The sequence below is a fragment of the Gossypium hirsutum genome, chromosome A11, assembly GCF_007990345.1.
Source record: "Gossypium hirsutum isolate 1008001.06 chromosome A11, Gossypium_hirsutum_v2.1, whole genome shotgun sequence".
In the NCBI taxonomy this organism is placed as follows: Eukaryota; Viridiplantae; Streptophyta; class Magnoliopsida; order Malvales; family Malvaceae; genus Gossypium; species Gossypium hirsutum.
Window position 1 is genome coordinate 108,823,018 of NC_053434.1, and position 17,956 is coordinate 108,840,973.

Consider the following 17,956-nt stretch of genomic DNA (forward strand, 5'->3'; position numbering starts at 1 on the left):
TAACTATCAAAATCACTCATAGAATCAAAAATTAGTGAATTAGGTAGTTGGACCTAATTGTAAAAGTCACAAAAACATAAAAATTATAAAGAAAAAGCAAGAATTGAACTCACATAGTGCAAAGCATGAAAAACCAGCTTCTTTCAAACCTCATATGGTGTTTTTGGCTGATAATTAGGGAGAAATGTCTAGATTTCTCAATTTGGTCACTTGTATTATATTTAATTTTAACCAAATTATCATTTTGCCCTTAGTTCACATTGTTTTCTTGTCTATTTCTATACCCGTACCATGCAGCCCATATAATTTGGATCTAATTGCTTTTTAACTCCTTCTTTACTAGACACTTAAGCTATTTAATCACTTTAGCAAATTTTTCACCCTTTACAATTTAGTTCTTTTTAATTAATTAACTATCAAAACATTAAAATTTCCTAACGAAACTTTAATACTAACTCAATAACATTCCATAAAAAATATTTATGGCCTGGTTTATGAATTCGAGGTCTCAATACCTCGTTTTCGACCCAATTTTTCTAATAAATCCTTTTAAATTACAAAATTCACTAATTCAAAAATACTTCTAATGCCATACTTGACTCATAAATGTTAATTTATTTAAGTTTTCAAACTCATTTGTTGAATTTAGTGATCTCGAATCACTGTTTCCGACACCACTGGAAATTAGGCTGTTACACATAGCATAATTTATGATTCGAATGTATAAGAATCTAGCATGATAGTATTAGACTGTCGTGACCTGCCCCTGCATATTATAATGTTATTAGTTAGTTTATATGTTGATTATAATTGAATTAATTGTTTGATTTGTTAGTAATGCTCGTGACCCTAAACCATCGTCAAAGAGGGGTTAGGGGTGTTAAGTTGCACTTTAACCCCAAACAGTATAATCACTGTCAATTTGGACCTCGAGTTGCAAAGCGATCTCGGTTTCACAGGTGATGGCTCCATACTTACACGACAAGTGAAATTTGTAGGTTACCGAGTTTCATGACATTACTGTGAACTTAAACACAACTTAAAACTATGACTACGTTTCCCTCAAAGTGAGAGAGAAATAAAACATCAAATTCAAAAATTTGTACATGCAAGAAAAAAGAAAAAAAACAATTTAAGATACTAAATTAGGGGATGGGAACATGCATTTATATAAGGAATGGGGGCAGGATAAAAGGGATATATTTTTTTTATCTCGGGAATTCCAAGTTGTAGGGGTTCAGAGGCAGAAGCAATGGAGTTGGCCAGGGGTTGAATGGCTAGAGAGAAAACGCTCCCTGCAATAGGCGCTTTCATCTGACATAGCAGTGAAAGCACTCCTTACAAGGAGCGTTTTCCTGCCACATGCCAATTGAAAACGCTACCTACAGAGAGCGTTTTCACTACTGTGTCAAATGGAAACGCTACCTGCATGGAGTGTTTTCTCTCTAGTCATTTCAACCCCCAACCAATTCCGTTACTTCTACCTCTAAGCTCTACAACCTGAGATTTTAGGGATAAAAAAAGAATCTCTTTTTCCCTACCCCATGCCTCTACGAGGGCGTGTTTTCTCCCTCACAAAAGAGCTTTATAAAAAAGAACTTAATATAGACCTTTGATTTTCCATACCAACATTCGAAGCAAATTATTGATCTGAAGGATACTTGGCACTAGGAGTAAACGGCGTTGTCCTAAAAACTTGAATTTTATCCCTATGTTGTTTTTGAAGCAAAGGTAATTTGTTAATTTAAGTGTAGATTTAGGGTTTTGGGTGATGAGCACTATATTTTTTTACTATTTTCTATATTTTTTTACTATTTTCTCAGTTTTAAACATGTGGAGAAGGTTACTTCGTTGAAGATGAGAGGACAAGTGAGAGCTCTTATCCATTACAACGGTCAAATTTTTGAGACCTAAATTGGCCCCGTTTTTACTGAATTTTAGTGAAATTTTTATTTAGATTATTTTCTTTCAACTTAAATAAATTATATTTTTCGCCACAACCATTGCTTCTTTGTTAGCTTCTACACTTCACCAACGGAAGTTTATTGACGTAGAAATGTATGGCATTTTTAATTTTGAAAAATGACACACGGCATCACTAGGTTGGTCCATAATGCCACGTCTGACTTCCATCGCGATTTGGGTTTAAGTGGCTAACCGCGTAGTTTTACAGGAAGCAAATTGGGAGAAATAACCATAGGTACCATATTGATTAATAAGGTACAGTTCAGGTACCGATTTGCATATTAACTCAAAATATATTATAAATAGTTTTAGTTGAATAATAATAATAGTGCCCCTCGTGGCTGTTTCCAAATTCCCAAAGTTGGTGCTTTGTGGTTCTCCATTCTTTAATATTAAAATGGTGTATAATCCCATAACATCCATCATAAACAAATCAAAGTTTTCAAACACATGGCTTCTATTTATCTTTCTCAATGATATTATATGCAAAGTGTGGTTCAACTTGCTGTTGGAAAAACAAAAATGGTAGTTTTGAAAATTTATGAAGTTATACCAATATATGAATCTTAATGGTCTCTGAAGAAAGAAGGCTGGAAATAGTGATTTGTTCGAAGTACCGTGTTTGACTCTCTAGCCTATGGCCTATACAAACATTGGTAGGTATTCCAAAGATGTTGAAAATCTTGAAAAATATTAAATTTGTCGGGAATGCCGAATAAGGTGTATCATCTGATAACATCATTATTCTGCCATTTTTGACTAATTGTTTGCCTTTTGATATTTAACAATTCTTGCAGCATAAATTTCAATGTTTTTAACAAAGCAGTCAACAGGATGACCTATTGGGTGACATATTTAGAGGAGTCACCAAGTACTAGATGCAGATTCAGGATTCAAGGTTGCTAATAGCCATCTGCTAAATCTTTTATTCTTACTGTACTTTCTTTTGAGCTGTACACAAACAAGAAAGCCTCAGTTCATTAACACAAGAAAGGACAGAAAAAAGGGACAAAAGATGGGTGAGGAGCAGCAGAGATTTCAGATTCCCAGAATCAAACTGGGAACTCAAGGACTTGAGGTTAGATTAAGTTCTTCTTAAAGGATTATATCTGTTCCTCCAAGATATGAAAACTGTAGAATTATGTATTAAGATATACAGAGGAACTAACTTGTCTCACTTCTTTTGTAACTTATATTTTTCATTTTGTAGGTTTCAAAGTTGGGGTTTGGTTGTATGGGTCTCACTGGAGTTTACAATGATCCTGTCCCCGAAGAAGTTGGGATATCGATTATCAAGCATGCATTCCACAGAGGAATCACTTTCTTTGATACATCTGATTTCTATGGACCCAAAACTAATGAAATTTTGGTTGGAAAGGTAAATATGCTTAGACAAACGGTTTATATTTTTAAGTTGAATTGCTACTGCTTCCAGATTTTGCTTCTAAATGCGATTCCATTCTTTAAACAAAAGGCTATTTTGTTGATCACCCTGATACGGTTTTATGTTAATTTCCATTATTGTTCTCTTCCTTTTTCCAGGCATTGAAGCAACTACCAAGAGAGAAGGTACAATTAGCCACAAAGTTTGGAATCGAAAAAATGGTTTCGGCCGGTGTCACAATAAACGGTACTCCCGAATATGTCCGTGCCTGTATTGAAGCTAGCCTTAAGCGCCTAGATGTGGACTATATTGATCTCTACTACCAACACAGGGTTGACACCAACACTCCAATAGAGGATACTGTAAGTGCTGCAGTTGAAAGCATCTTAAAATTATTTCCTTGTTTCATAATCTTATAGTGGGACAGTAATCTTTAGCTGCTTGAACTTTCTATGTCTAGATGTCTGAACTGAAGAAGTTGGTGGAAGAGGGGAAAATAAAGTACATAGGTTTATCTGGAGCTTCCCCTGAAACTATAAAGAGAGCACATGCAGTACATCCCATAACTGCTTTACAGATAGAGTGGTCGCTATGGACTCGTGACCTTGAGGAAGAAATAGTCCCCCTTTGCAGGTTTGTTCATGCATCTTAAAGCATTCAAACTTTTAAAAAGTAATGTTTACTTCATATCCAAACTCTAATGTTGCTAGTCTTTTCGTTTCCTAAGAGACTTGCTAAACTCATGCTATCAACCATTACTTAATCCTCCATCTGCTACAAGCCAAAGCACAATAAATGCCTGAATAAATGTTTTAATCTATGCAGGGAACTTGGAATTGGCATTGTTCCATATGGCCCTCTTGGTAGCGGTTTCTTTGCAGGTAGAGGAGTAATGGAAACTATGCCTGCAAATAGTTTTCTGGTATGGGAACTAACATCATTCATGTCTTTAACTTATCCCTAATCTTTGTATAGTAAACTGATAGCCAACTTCTACTTTTAAGCCAACTTTCCCAAGGTTTCAAGAAGAAAACTTGTACAAAAATAAGATCATATATTTGAAAGTCGAGAAGTTGGCTAAGAAGCATGGATGTAGCCCTGCACAGTTAGCACTTGCCTGGGTTCTTCATCAAGGGGACGATGTAGCACCGATTTCCGGTGAGTCACATTCTGTAATTTTCAACATCTATTTTCTCTTTTTGATGGCCAACAGACATTTCAACTAAAAGTCGCAGCAGAAGTAGCATAATTGGCCTGAAAATCTTGTACCAAATACAAATGCATATATACTTAATTATTTGTTTAGATAATAGGACTAGGACCGAAGTTTTGACCCTTTCTTTCATTTTTTTTTCACAGGAACAACCAAGATAAAGAATCTCGATACTAACAGTGATTCACTAAAAGTAAAGCTCACAGGAGAAGATTTGAAAGAAATTTCTAATGCGGTCCCGATAAATGAGGTAGCTGGTGATTTTTTGCCTGATAATTTAAGTCAATTCCACTGGAAGTTCGGTAATACACCACCAAAGGGGAGCAAGGTTTCAACTTGAAATAACCATGGATGCAAAGTCTGCAGCAAAAAATGAGGTTTTGGATGAATGGACTCTCTCCAACAACTCAAACGATTGAAAATTTGTATCAATGGTTTTGCTATCTGTGATTGTAGCAAGTAATTTTCCAAGATATATAGTTTGGAAATAAAACAGGTTGTTTTTCACCTGAATACTGCTGTTTCAGCTACTTACTGCAGTATTATTGTAGCAGGTTGCTACACCTGTTTGTCTTGGAGAAATAAAAATCATAATTTTTTCCAGAAAATAATGTTATTTGAGATGTGTATGTTGCCTTTATCTCTTCTCTTGTTTTGTTTCAGCTAATATATTCGCATTTACATTGGTAAAATCTTTAGAAAATAACTATCTAAAGTAACAAAATTATACATAGCAATGAAACTATGGAAATTGTTGGAACATGTTGCTGTCAAAGCTTTGGTGATTTAGTGGTAGACTAGGACTTTGCCATAAATAAATGATTGTTCACGACATATTCAAATCCAACTAAAAATGATAAAATTTAAGAGAAAAAAAATCATTTGTCATTCTCCAATTAAAAAATGTAAGAATAACTAAGAATTATAATTTTATACAATCTCTTCTCCTCTACTATGTTACATCCAAGTTGTTGTTTAGTTTTTTGTTTTTCCAGCTAGATGGCAGTTTTTTGGTAGGTAAGTTAGATGGTAGTTTTGCTTATAGGAATGGTCTGATTAGAAGAAAATTTTGAAATAATTATAAAGGGTCAAAATTATTGTTGGTAATGTCAAAATAATCATAAATTAAGAGATAATAATAATAATAATAATAATAATAAAGTATATTATCACTCATTAAAATAAAATACTTGGTTAATAACATTAAATAATTATTTTATTTCTAATTAACTAAATTAATAAGAGAGAAATAATAAATAAAATAGTTTAAATTCTTGTTAGACAATGAAATGAAGCAATTAAATTCTACAAGAATTCTCTTTTATTCAAATATTTAGTAATTTAGGTGTGTAATTGAACTGAGCTGAGCTTGAATATTGTCAAGTTTGAGTTCGATCGAACATCTATTTTTAAGCTCGGCTCAAAATATAATCAAGCTCCTTGAGATCAAGTTCGATTGTCCTCACTTACTAATCTTTATACTTAAGCTTGAACCTAAGCTTGAGATCGGCTTAATAATTAAGCTTAGGGTTAATAATACATATTAAGGGCAATAGTGTAATTTAATAATATAAAATATAAAAAGCTTGATAAGGCTCGCAAGCCGTTCGAGTCAAGTATTACGAAGCTTGAATTTGGCTCGATTGATTAGGGGTGAGCAAAACTCTATTCGACTTGAAAATTTGAAAAAAATCGAATTTCGAATTAATCGAATCAAGTTATTCGAGTTATTTTATTTTTTTAGTTAACTCAAATAAGTAATTTGAGTTTTAAATTTGAATCGAGCTAAATTTTATGATTTGAATATCTCAAATAATTTGACTAACTAAAATAATATATTGATGTAAATATACATTTGGTCCTTGTCAAGTTTAAAAATGAGCAAAGTGATCTCTCTCTTATCAAAAATTACATAAAAATATAAAATAATTTTTAAAATTCCAAATATTTATAAAAATTCCAAATTTTATATTTTAAAAAAAATTAAAATATTAAAAAATCTAAAGTGTCGAAACCATTTTTTTGTTTGAACATGAAGAAAAACGGGAATCGACTTTTAAAACAAAGTGTGGAGTCGCCACCAATCTTTTTGTTTAGGTGTGATTGGATCACCTAATAAAACATTTTGTTCCATTTAAATCAATGTTGGTCTACGTAAATTTGAGAAAACGGGTTCGGGAGCCGTTTAAGTATAGGATTAGCACCCTCACTACGCCCAAAATTGGTACCAAATTGATTAAATACTGTCCTTATGTCTAAGATTTAAAGTTATTTTTAGAATATGATTCCTTTTAAAACATTTGAATGGCTCAAGTTGGTCGTCAAAATTCTCTTGTTTCAAAGATATACAGCATCACATCCAGCACGATAGGACACGATCCTTTATACCCTTGAAAACACGATAAATTTTTGACTTCCAAAAGTTCATATGTTGAAAATTACAAAAGGATGCCCAATTATTTAGCTCAACGAAAAACCGAAACCCAGCACAGTAGGGCACGATTCCTCGAATTTCCAAACATTGAATATTGCCTTACTTTATAATTTAAAAAACACTAGTGAAATTCTAAAGGAATATTCAATTATTTTGAACAAACCGAAAATCCAAACCCAACACGATAGGGCACGATTCCCCGAATTTCCAAATATTGAATATTGCCTTGTTTTAGAATTTGGAAAACACGTGTGAAATTCTAAAGCAATATTCGATTATTTTGAACAAACGGGAAATCGAAACCCAGCACGATAGGGCACGATTTCCCGAATTTTCAAACATCAAACATTGCCTTCGTTTTAAGGAATTTTCAAATGAATAATTATAAAATCAGCTTAAAACGCATTAATTTGACTTGAAATAAAATGGAATAATTAATTTTAAAGAGTTGAACATTATAAAACGACATTTGTAAACCACGAGAAAAAAATAAAAACATGGGATACTATGCATGCGTAAAATATGATAATGGATGGATGAAGATAATATAACTTATTTAACCAATTAACCAAGCAAACAATTAACTCAAAATATAACAAAATTCATAAGCATGGGTGAACAACAATTGATTTAATAATACATAAAACGAGTAAACACGATGTAGCAAATATACATGAAATAACGTGAAGATAATTAATACATGAGACTCCAAACAATATAAAACCAATATGATACAAAAATAATTTCTAAAAATGATGGACTAACGAGCGAATAACATATGCTAGAACTCGAAATAATCTATAAGGAAAAAAACAAAGAACATATATATAATTTTTTTAAAAATTGATGTTGCAAAAAGAAGACATTTAAATCAAATAATATGCCAAATATTAATATATATATATATATATATATATATATTTACAAAAAGATTGACAGTATACACACAAAGAAGGAGAATTTAAATGATACACAAAATATAAGAGGATAGTAAAAATACATGATAAAATATGATCTTAGAAAATAATTATGCACACAATAGATTTAAAAAAAACATATGCATATATAAACGAATTTAGAAGCAATTATATGTAAAAAAAATAGCTTGGGAATAATAATGCGTATAAGATTAAATTAATTTTGCTATAAATTATATATGTGCAAATATATATTAAAGCATTTAAATATGATACTAGATAAATTTCTAAAATAATATAATATATAAAGAAGAATTCCGAAATAATAATTCTAAACACAAAAAATATGAAGTTTTTGTTTTAAATGGATTCATACATACATAAAAACATTAAGTAAATTTTAAAACAATAGGTATTTTGAATAGAAAACTCAATGGGTATAAATATACACAAAAATATTTAAACAAAATTTTATATAAATGATTAAAACAATCCAATGTAAAATAGCTTTAAAATAATGATTATGTAAAGTAAAGATACCAAAATAATTTAACATACATATATAAAAAGAACTAAATGAATTCTAAAAATCATAATGAATAGAAGGCTCAATTTAAATAATATAGGTACAAGTATAGAAAAAGATTTGAGTTAAAATAAAAATGATAATTTAAAAACAAATTATTAGAATCAAAATAGGGACCTAAAATACAAATATTCCAAGCTTCAAAACACAACATTTAAACAAGGATCAAATTGAAATGATGCGCAAATTACAGGGCGAATTAAAAAACAAAGAAATCTGGACTAACTAAATGCACAAATTTCCCTTTACCGCAGCAAACGCGCTGATCCTGAGGGCATTGGAGCGAGTCATCAGGCATGGCTTCCAGACGACGTCGTTTTTAAACCATTGAAGTTGGTTTAAACAACGTCGTTTCTTTGTTTCCTTATAAGGTTAAATATTGCCTTCATTCAGCCGAACCTTAACAATGCCCTAGCCTCTCCATTTTGTTGCTCAGTCGAACCCCAAATGCTCCCCTAGGCACCGATACGCCAACACGAACGGCGACTAGTGTTTTCGAACTTCGAAGGGGTGGTTTTTAGCCTTGAGATTCCATTTAGGCTTCAATTTCAACGAAGTGAAAAGGAACCGATGGCCGACTCGCAAGGTAAGGTCTCGCTTTTCCCTTTTTCTTTTGTTTTTAAATGCAACGATGAAAAAGCAATGAAGCAAAGAGATAGGAAAAATCAACAAAAAATTAAAGAAACTAAAAGAAACAGAAATCACCTCTTCAAAAATTGCCTTCGAATTTTTCTATTCAGTTATGCGTAAAAAATGAAAAAGAAGATACATTCGCCTTCTAAGGCTTTATATAGTCGAAATCAAAAGAAAAATACATCTTTTTTTTGCTATTTTGTGCTGCTGTTGTGTTTTTTGTTTGCAGGTATAGGGTACGGGGCCAGTTGAGGCTTACGGCTTGTTGACGTGGAGGCGTGGGCATGGGCGTGGCTGTGGCGCAAGGAGGCCGTACGATGCTGAAGACTGGGGGCTGCGGCGCTCCTTGCTACTAGGGCTTACTAGCTTAGTCAAACCTAGGTTTAGATTTTGGGCCATTGGGCCCTATTGTAAATGGGTATTTAGGTTTGTTATTGGGCTTGTATTGGTTGTAATCGGAATTGGACTGCTGGTTTGGCTTTATTATTATTTGGTTTATGTTTGTACGGACCCGGGCTAAATTGGCCCATTACAGCTGCCCCTCTTTGCTCGTTGTCGTGTAACAAGAATGGAGCAAAGACTCTAAAAGGGCCAATTTTGCCAGGTCTCCGAATCTCGACTTCTTTGGCACTCTTATTCTTCGAGGTAGCCTTGTTCCAATCCTCCACAACTTCAGGGGTATAAGAATTGTCCCTTCAGTCTACTGCACTGTAACTCTAGAGAGCCTAGCCTTGTAGCTTTTAATCTTCTCTACTGCAACTGCTCCACTGCAACTTCAGGGAGATAAGGTTTGCATATTTTTATCCTGCTCTACTGTAACTTCAGAGAGATACGGATTTGTTATTTCAACCCGCTCTACTGCAACTTCAGAGAGATAAGGATCGTGGCTTCGATTTGCCCCACTGCAACTTCAGGGAGACAAGATTTGTTACTTCAACCTGCTCTACTGCAACTTCAGAGAGATAAGGATCGTGGCTTCGATCTGCCCCACTGTAACTTTAGGGAGACAAGATCTACTATCTTCAGTCTGCTCCACTACAACTTCAGGAAGATAAGACTCGTTACTTCGATCTGTTCCATTGCAGCTTCAGGGAGACAAGATCTGCTATCTTCAGTCTGCTCCACTACAACTTTAGGGAGATAAGACTTGCTTCGATCTGCTCCGCTGCAACTTTAGGGAGGCAAGATCTGCTATTTTTAGTCTGTTCCACTACAACTTCAGGGAGACAAGACTTGTTACTTCAACCCGCTCTATTGTATCTTCAGAGAGATAAGGTTTGCTATGATGACTTAGTCTGACTTACTGCAATTTCAACGGTGTAGGATTTGTGGTTTCACTGGTCTGTTGCGCCACTCTCTGGGGAACATGACCTGTAGAATCGATTTTATGGGACTATGTTTATGCCGAATGATTAGAATGCTTTGATCAGAATGAATCGAATGCTCCTAACTAGGTGTATATGATATTTGCATGAATGCAGAATGTCGTGAAAAATGGTCCTTTTTTAATATTTGGATTGTCATTGCTCGTTGTTCATCAAGGTTCTGCCACTGATGTGTTATTACTGTTTGTTCATCTGGTTTTCTCTATTGCATCTTTAAGGAGATAGAACATGCAGTTTCTTCTATCCATCCCACTACAACTCAAGGGTGTAGGATCCGAATCTTCCCCATCAGTTTAGTATGTTACACATTCCTCGGGTTTCATGGCCAGACGTGTATACCTGATGAATGTAAAGTATCATTTTTTCTATAGTGAGCTTTTTTATATTGATCATTTCTCATCGAGATTGCATCATTGACGCAATATCTCGTTTTTTGTTCAATCACTATTTTGGACCAAAAATCCAAAGAGATGGTCTCTACTTAAACCATTCCCACTTAGGTATTTCCTTAAGCTTGGTGAGTTCTAAATAACAGTCTTGTTTCAGATTCCTGTATTATTTAGAAGCTTTTCAAAGTAATACATGAAACTCCTTTTGTGAAAGTATTATTAATCCATTAATCATTATCTCAATGCAACATGCTTGTAAAAAATCATAGCAATGGATAAGAATGGAATTTAATTAGGGCATAACTTGAAATGAATAAATTATCGAAGATAAAAATGAAAGTCTATTGGGGATGCATATCTTGAAAAGAAAAATATTTCAAAGATAACTTTTTTATTACGGACAAGGTGAAGAATAGGTGCCCCTGATATTGCAGCCTAAGCTTCTTTGTACGAACTTTCTGAAGACCAATTTAAACTTGACATGTGTTTAAGAAATCGGAAGCACTTTGCCAATGCTCCAAGATGTGGCATACCCTCTCCCTTGTCAATTCAGGTATAACAAGATCATTGCCTTTCCCATTTTGATCAACATCTGAGCCTCCCTTTTTGGGTTTTCAACTCAAATCCCCTTTGGTCTCAAGGCATCCTTTGCAGGTTTTCACCTTGGCCTCTCATTTTTCTCTTTTTTTTTAAGAAAAGTCTTAAAGCGCCCTTTGCGGGTTTTCACTTTGGCCTCTTTCCCTCTTTAAGTGTAGTACTTCTTGACAGATTCGAATTCACAGGATTGGGCAAATTTTTTCCATCCATCTCGGCTAGGATTAATGCTCATCCGGAGAAAGTTTTCTTCACCACATAAGGCCCCTCCCAGTTGGGCATCCATTTTCCTCTAAAATCCTTTTGTATAGGAATGATCTTTTTCAGAACTAGATCTCCATCATGAAACTCTCTTGGGCGAACCTTTTTATCATAAGCCCGTATCATTTTTTTTGATACATCTGACCATGCTGAATAGCTCTTAGCCTCTTATCTTCAATCAAATTTAACTGATCATATCGAGACTGTATCCATTCTGCTTCATCTAACTTCAACTCTGACAAAACTCAGAGAGAAGGTATCTCCACCTCAATGGGTAGAACTGCTTCCATTCCATAGACCAATAAAAAGGCGTTACCCCAGTAGAAGTTCTGACAGATGTTCGATAAGCATAAAGAGCGAATAGAAACTTCTCATGCCAATCTTTGTAAGTTTCAGTCATTTTTCCCACAATCTTCTTTATATTTTTATTGACTGCTTCCACTGCCTCATTCATTTTTTGGCGATATGGTAATGAATTATAGTGTCTGATCTTAAACTAACTGCAGACCTCTGCTATTGTGCTATTTTTCAAATTTAATACATTGTCAGATATGATCCTTTCAGGTATTCCATATCGACATATGATCTCCTTTTTCAAGAATTTGCTCACAGCTGATTTTGTAACATTGGCATATAAGGCCGCCTCTACCCACTTGGTGAAATAGTCAATGACCACAAAGATAAACCGATGCCCATTTGAAGCCTTCGGTGAGATTGTCCCTATGACATCCATGCCCCACATGGAAAACGGCCATGGGGAAGTCATAACATGCAAAGGAGAAGGAGGTACAATAATTTTGTCACCATAAATTTGACATTTGTGACATTTCTTGGCATAATTAATGCAGTCTCCTTCCATGGTAGACCAATAATATCCAAACCTCATAATTTGTCTAACCATTATGAAGCTGTTAGCATGTGTTCCACAAACGCCTTCGTGAACCTCTTCCAAGATTTTCTTGTCTTCCACAGCATCCACACATCTCAAAAGTACTTGATTCTTTCTTCTTTTGTACAGGATTTCACCATCTAAGACATAATCACAAGCTAGCCTTCTCAACGTCCTTTTATCATTCTCAGTTGCCTGATCAGGATACTCATGATTTCTCACGTATCGCAATATATCTTGATACCAAGGGTAGTCATCTCTCTTCTCTTCCTCTATGCTATAACAATAAGATGGGGCTTCATAAATACTCATCTGAATGGGTTTTACATCTTCTGGTTTACTCATATTGATCATGGAAGCCAAAGTGGCCAAAGTATCTGCCATCTAGTTCTCATCTCACAGGAGATAATTGAAAGTAATATCATCAAACTCCTTAATTAACCCAGCACTATGCTTCAATAATTAATCAATTTGGAGTCCCTTGTCTCCCATTCACCTTTAAGCTGGTAGATCACTAGCGCGGAATCTCTATATACTTCCAACACCTTGATCCTACGTTCTATGGCTGCCCGGAGTCCCATGATGCATGCTTCATATTCTACCATATTATTTGTGCAATCAAAATCCAACTTACATGTGAATGGATAATGATCTCCATTAGAGGATACCAAAACTACCCCGATCCTATTACCCACAGCATTTGAGGCTCCATCAAAGTTCAATTTCCATGGGTGACCTTTTGTAACGTCCTCTTCGGTAGTCGCCACATACATTAATTCTTCATTGGGGAAATCAAAATTCAAAGGCTCATAATCTTCTAAAGCTCTACTGGCCAAAAATTCTGCTATTGTGCTCCCTTCCACCTAGCCATCCTTCCGTTAAAGGCATTTGACTCTATCATATATTTTAGGGGGTCCAACTTCGAGATTAATTAGGTCGTATGGTACAACATGTATTGCCTCAACCTCCGAGCTGTCCAGATCAAGACGCAACATAATTTTTTGATTGGCAGATATCTCAACTCATATTCCGTGAATTTCTTCCTGAGGTAATATATCGCCTTTTCTTTTCTTCCTGATTTATCGTGCTGACCAAGCACACATCCCATAGAGTTATCAAACACTGCTAAATATAGTATTAGCGGCTTATCTGAGCTTGGAGGTGACAGCACTGAAGGACTTGACAAGTACTTTTTAACCTTGTCAAAAGCTTTTTGGCATTCATCATCCCATTTTACTGGGTTTTGCTTTTTAAGAAGACAAAATATAGGATCCCATTTCTCAGTTAATTGCGAAATGAACCGAGCAATATAATTTAGTCTTCCTAAGAAGCCTCGAACTTTTTTTTGAGTACGTGGTGGAGACAATTCTTGTATAGCCCGAACTTTGTCTGAGTCAATCTCAATTCCTATTTCACTGACTTCAAAGCCTAGTAGCTTTCCTGATCTAGCTCCAAAAGTACATTTTGCTAGATTAAGCTTTAGCTGAAATTTTCTCAATCTCAAGAACAGCTTTCTCAACACTTTAATGTGCTCCTCTTCAGTTTGGGATTTGGCAATCATATCGTCGACATAAATCTCAATCTCTTTATGCATCAAGTCATGAAATAAGGTCACCATGGCTCTTTGATATGTAGCTCCGGCATTTTTCAGCCCTAACGACATCACTTTATAACAGAACGTGCCCCCACAAGGTTATGAAGGTAGTCTTTCCCATATCCTCAGGATGCATCTTTATCTGATTGTATCTCGAGAAGCCATCCATGAAGGAGAACAATGAGTAGCCCGCCGTGTTGTCCACTAGAGTATCAATGTGAGGCAAGGGAAAGTTGTCTTTTGGGCTAACCTTATTTAAGTCTCTGTAATCCACACACATTAGTACATTCCCATCTTTTTTAGGAACTGGTACAATGTTGGCTAGCCATTCCGAGTATTTGACCACCCGCAAGAATCTAGCATCAAATTGTTTCTTGACTTCTTCCTTTATTTTTAGCACAATGTTTGGCCTCATCCTTCGAAGTTTCTGCTGAATTGGCTTGCAATCTTCTTTTATAGGAAGGCGATGTACTACAATATCGGTGCTCAATCCGGGCATATCTTGGTAGGACCAAGCAAAGACATCTTTAAATTCTTGAAGTAGCCCAACAAGGTCTCGCTTTGTTTCTTCGGTTATGTACGTTCCAATTCTTACAACTTTTCCTTCTTTCAAAGTCACCATATCCACTGTCTCTTTATGCGGCAGAATTTACTTTTCCTCTTGTTCTACCATCCTTAACAAGTCCCGAGATAAGTCATAATCTCTGTCATCTTTAAAGTTCCAAGATCTCTCTAAATACATGTCTTGCTCAAAAAGTGATTCTGAGTCAGCAGTAGCGTCACTCAAGACATTGATATCCTGGGACCTATTATAGGTACAAAAATATGCAAAAAATGAATGAATTTAAGAATTATTATTTTCATGGCATGATTATGAAGGAATAATTGGAGAAAGTCTAAAAAGACCAAGATAATTACTCCGACGGAAAGAATAAAATAATTACTAATGGAAAGAATGAAAGAATATTTGCTCAAAATGATAACGAAAATGTACTTCATTGAAATAACGATGTTTGAACATGAGCCTCTTTCACAAAGAAATCCTCATTGCTTTTAGGCTTAAAGCAACAAGATTGTTTCGAACATTACTCTGAGTAAGCTCTAAATACTACAGGAATGTCTTCTGCAGTCCAGTTGTCTAGAACACTCCCGGGTTCATAAAGACGAATATCTGACAAGGTCCCCTCTTCAGTTGCTTATTCGAATATGGAATTGACGTATATATCCTTCAACATTTCCTCGATGTCTTTTTTCTCCGACGTCCTCTATTCGGGATGAATAATCCCTCCCGATACAAAAGTCTTCGATATGTGAGGGATTATCATGGGTTCCCATTTGACTTCATCACCACTCACACGTGCCTTTCTTCTCTCTTACCTTTTTTCTAATTATTTCTTCCTTTGTCTTGCATCTGGCCTGAACCCTAAACCAAAACGGTCACATTTTTCTTTCAGCATAGGCACCTCAACTCTTCCCTAAAGACTCCTCCCAAGTCCCATTCCTGGTAAAGCTCCTTTTCCAACGATCAACTGTAGACTCATCCTTGTAGTTTTGGATAATTTCGGCGTCGGAATCTTGCTCCCTTCAGTAATGAATGTCACATTAACAAATTTCAAAGACGGAAATAAACATTCGATTGCTTCGTCATCTGTCTCCAAATATGGTGCATCACTGCTTACAGCTGCAATGATATCCTCTTCAGCATTTATTGTTATCAACCGACCCTCTGATACTAACTTCAACTTCTGATGCAACGATGAAGGCACTGCCCCTGCTGAATGTATCCAAGGTCTTCCCAAGACGCAGTTGTATGAGGGTTTGATATCCATAACCAAAAAGTCCACCTCATATGTAGTTCGGCCAATCAACAAATGTATTTCTATTCTCCCCATGACTCTTCTTTTTGTACCATCGAATGCCCGCACTATATTCTGACACTCATTCATGTGCGAGCTATCCACTGGTAATCTATTTAATGTAGACAAGGGCAATACATTCAATGCCGACCCATTGTCTATCAAGACTCCCGGCAATGTGTATCCTTTGCATCTGGTAGTGATGTGCAAAGCTTTAGTGGACCCCATACCTCCCAGTGGTATTTCATCATCGTTGAAGAAGATGAAATTATCAACACTTATGTTATTAACCAGCCGATCCAACTTATTGACAGAGATATCATTAGTCACGTACGTCTCATTTAGCACTTTCATCAATGCATTTCGGTAGACATCTGAACTTAGGAGAAAAGCTAGTATAGATATGCGGGCTGGTTGTTTATGCAACTGTTCCACCATGCTATATTCACTATGTTTCAGAAATTTCAAGAATTCCTTAGCTTTCTCCTCTTTCACTGGTTCATTAACTGGCAACTCAAAGTCAATAGCTTTTCTTTTCTTTTGCTCTGCTATCGGAGTTTTTCTTTTTACAGGTTCTGTTTGGGCATTCACCAAATCATAGCATTTTCCACTACGCGTGTAAGAACCTATATCTTGATCCTCCTTAGTTGAATTATCCTTTCCCGGGATTGTCACATTACAATCATAACTCCATAAAACCCTTTTGTTGTCCTCGTAAGAGAAAACTGCTGGTTTCTGAATTATAACCTTCGGTGCCATTTAAATTCCTACCTCATTTTTCGGACGTGAAATGATGACCACAGGATAATTGACCTTTGGGCCCTTCAACGTTGACTCTGACGTGCATATACACCCTTCCTCTTTAGCCTCTTCATAAAACTCTATCTCTTTGTTGTCCATCAAGCCCTGAACCAAAGCTCTGAACTCTTCACATTTTTGAATTTCGTGCCTCTCTTCATGATGGAATTCGCAGTAGCTGTAACGCCCCAATTTTCGAGAATTTTAAAAATATTAGAAAAAATTTAAAAATTATGTGTTCTGTTTGTTTGTCATAGGATTAAGTACGTTAGTGGGCCTCTAGAAGGCCCAAGCTTAAGGTAAAACCCGGTAGTTTTAATTAATTTTAATTCCATAAGAAAAAGGGGTTCTGGTTAATTGGGCTTTTAGATATTAATTGTGCAAAATAAATCACAAGGAAGCATGTGGTAAAGTGGCTATGTGACGCCACTTAGGGGCTTTAGAGGTGGCGTGTGGATGACCAAGGAGGGCTAAGGTTCGAGTCACAAGGTAAGCAAATTAATGATATTAATTTTTATGTACAGAAAAGGTAAGTAATGGAACTGAAGTGAAAGACTATTAGGAAGAGTTGGAGTTGCTCAAGAGATTGAGTAAGGAGGGGATAAGGGAGAGAATTTAGGAGCAGATAAGGGAGGAAATCTAAGAGCTGATCAAGGAACAAGAGGTGGCCGGCCAAGGGACTTTAGCATGAGAATTTCGGCTAGGGTTAGTGCCAGTATAAATTCGGCATTAGTGGTAAGTGGTGCCGTTTCCCTGACCATTCTCCTCTTCTTTTTCTCCATCCACTTATTCTTTTATTCTTCTTTTCCCCATAGCCGAATCCTTCAGCTACCCTACTCTATACCACCTTCCTTCCATTATTTTAAGACTATAGCCGATTGCCTCAAATCCCGAAATCCTGAAAACTTGACTCCTTTTGTATCGATTTTTCCCTAGCCTAATCTCTTATTTTTTACATCATCTTTGGCCGATTCTCTCAACCTCTAAACCCCAAGTTTCTGTCAACAATACCACAAGTAAAAACCCTCATATTTTATCTTTCTCTACACTTTTGCAAA

At 35.5% G+C, this 17,956-nt stretch overlaps 1 protein-coding gene across 2 annotated transcripts in view; it reads left to right on the forward strand.

Annotated features, from left to right (window-relative positions):
- The first annotated feature begins 2,778 nt into the window (after positions 1–2,778).
- LOC107889027 (perakine reductase) overlaps positions 2,779–17,956 on the forward strand; it is a 54,036-nt gene continuing 38,858 nt past the window's right edge. Inside the window, exons 1-7 of one of the 2 annotated variants that reach the window (XM_016813337.2) lie at positions 2,779–3,043; positions 3,176–3,343; positions 3,508–3,711; positions 3,810–3,982; positions 4,175–4,271; positions 4,354–4,507; positions 4,709–5,202. In XM_016813337.2, the coding sequence (XP_016668826.1) occupies positions 2,981–3,043; positions 3,176–3,343; positions 3,508–3,711; positions 3,810–3,982; positions 4,175–4,271; positions 4,354–4,507; positions 4,709–4,902 (1,053 nt within the window). In that variant the 5' untranslated portion in view covers positions 2,779–2,980 and the 3' untranslated portion in view covers positions 4,903–5,202. Of the gene's footprint in view, positions 3,044–3,175; positions 3,344–3,507; positions 3,712–3,809; positions 3,983–4,174; positions 4,272–4,353; positions 4,508–4,708; positions 5,203–17,956 lie in introns of those variants that run through there. The other variant, XM_041081678.1, reaches the window with a different exon arrangement.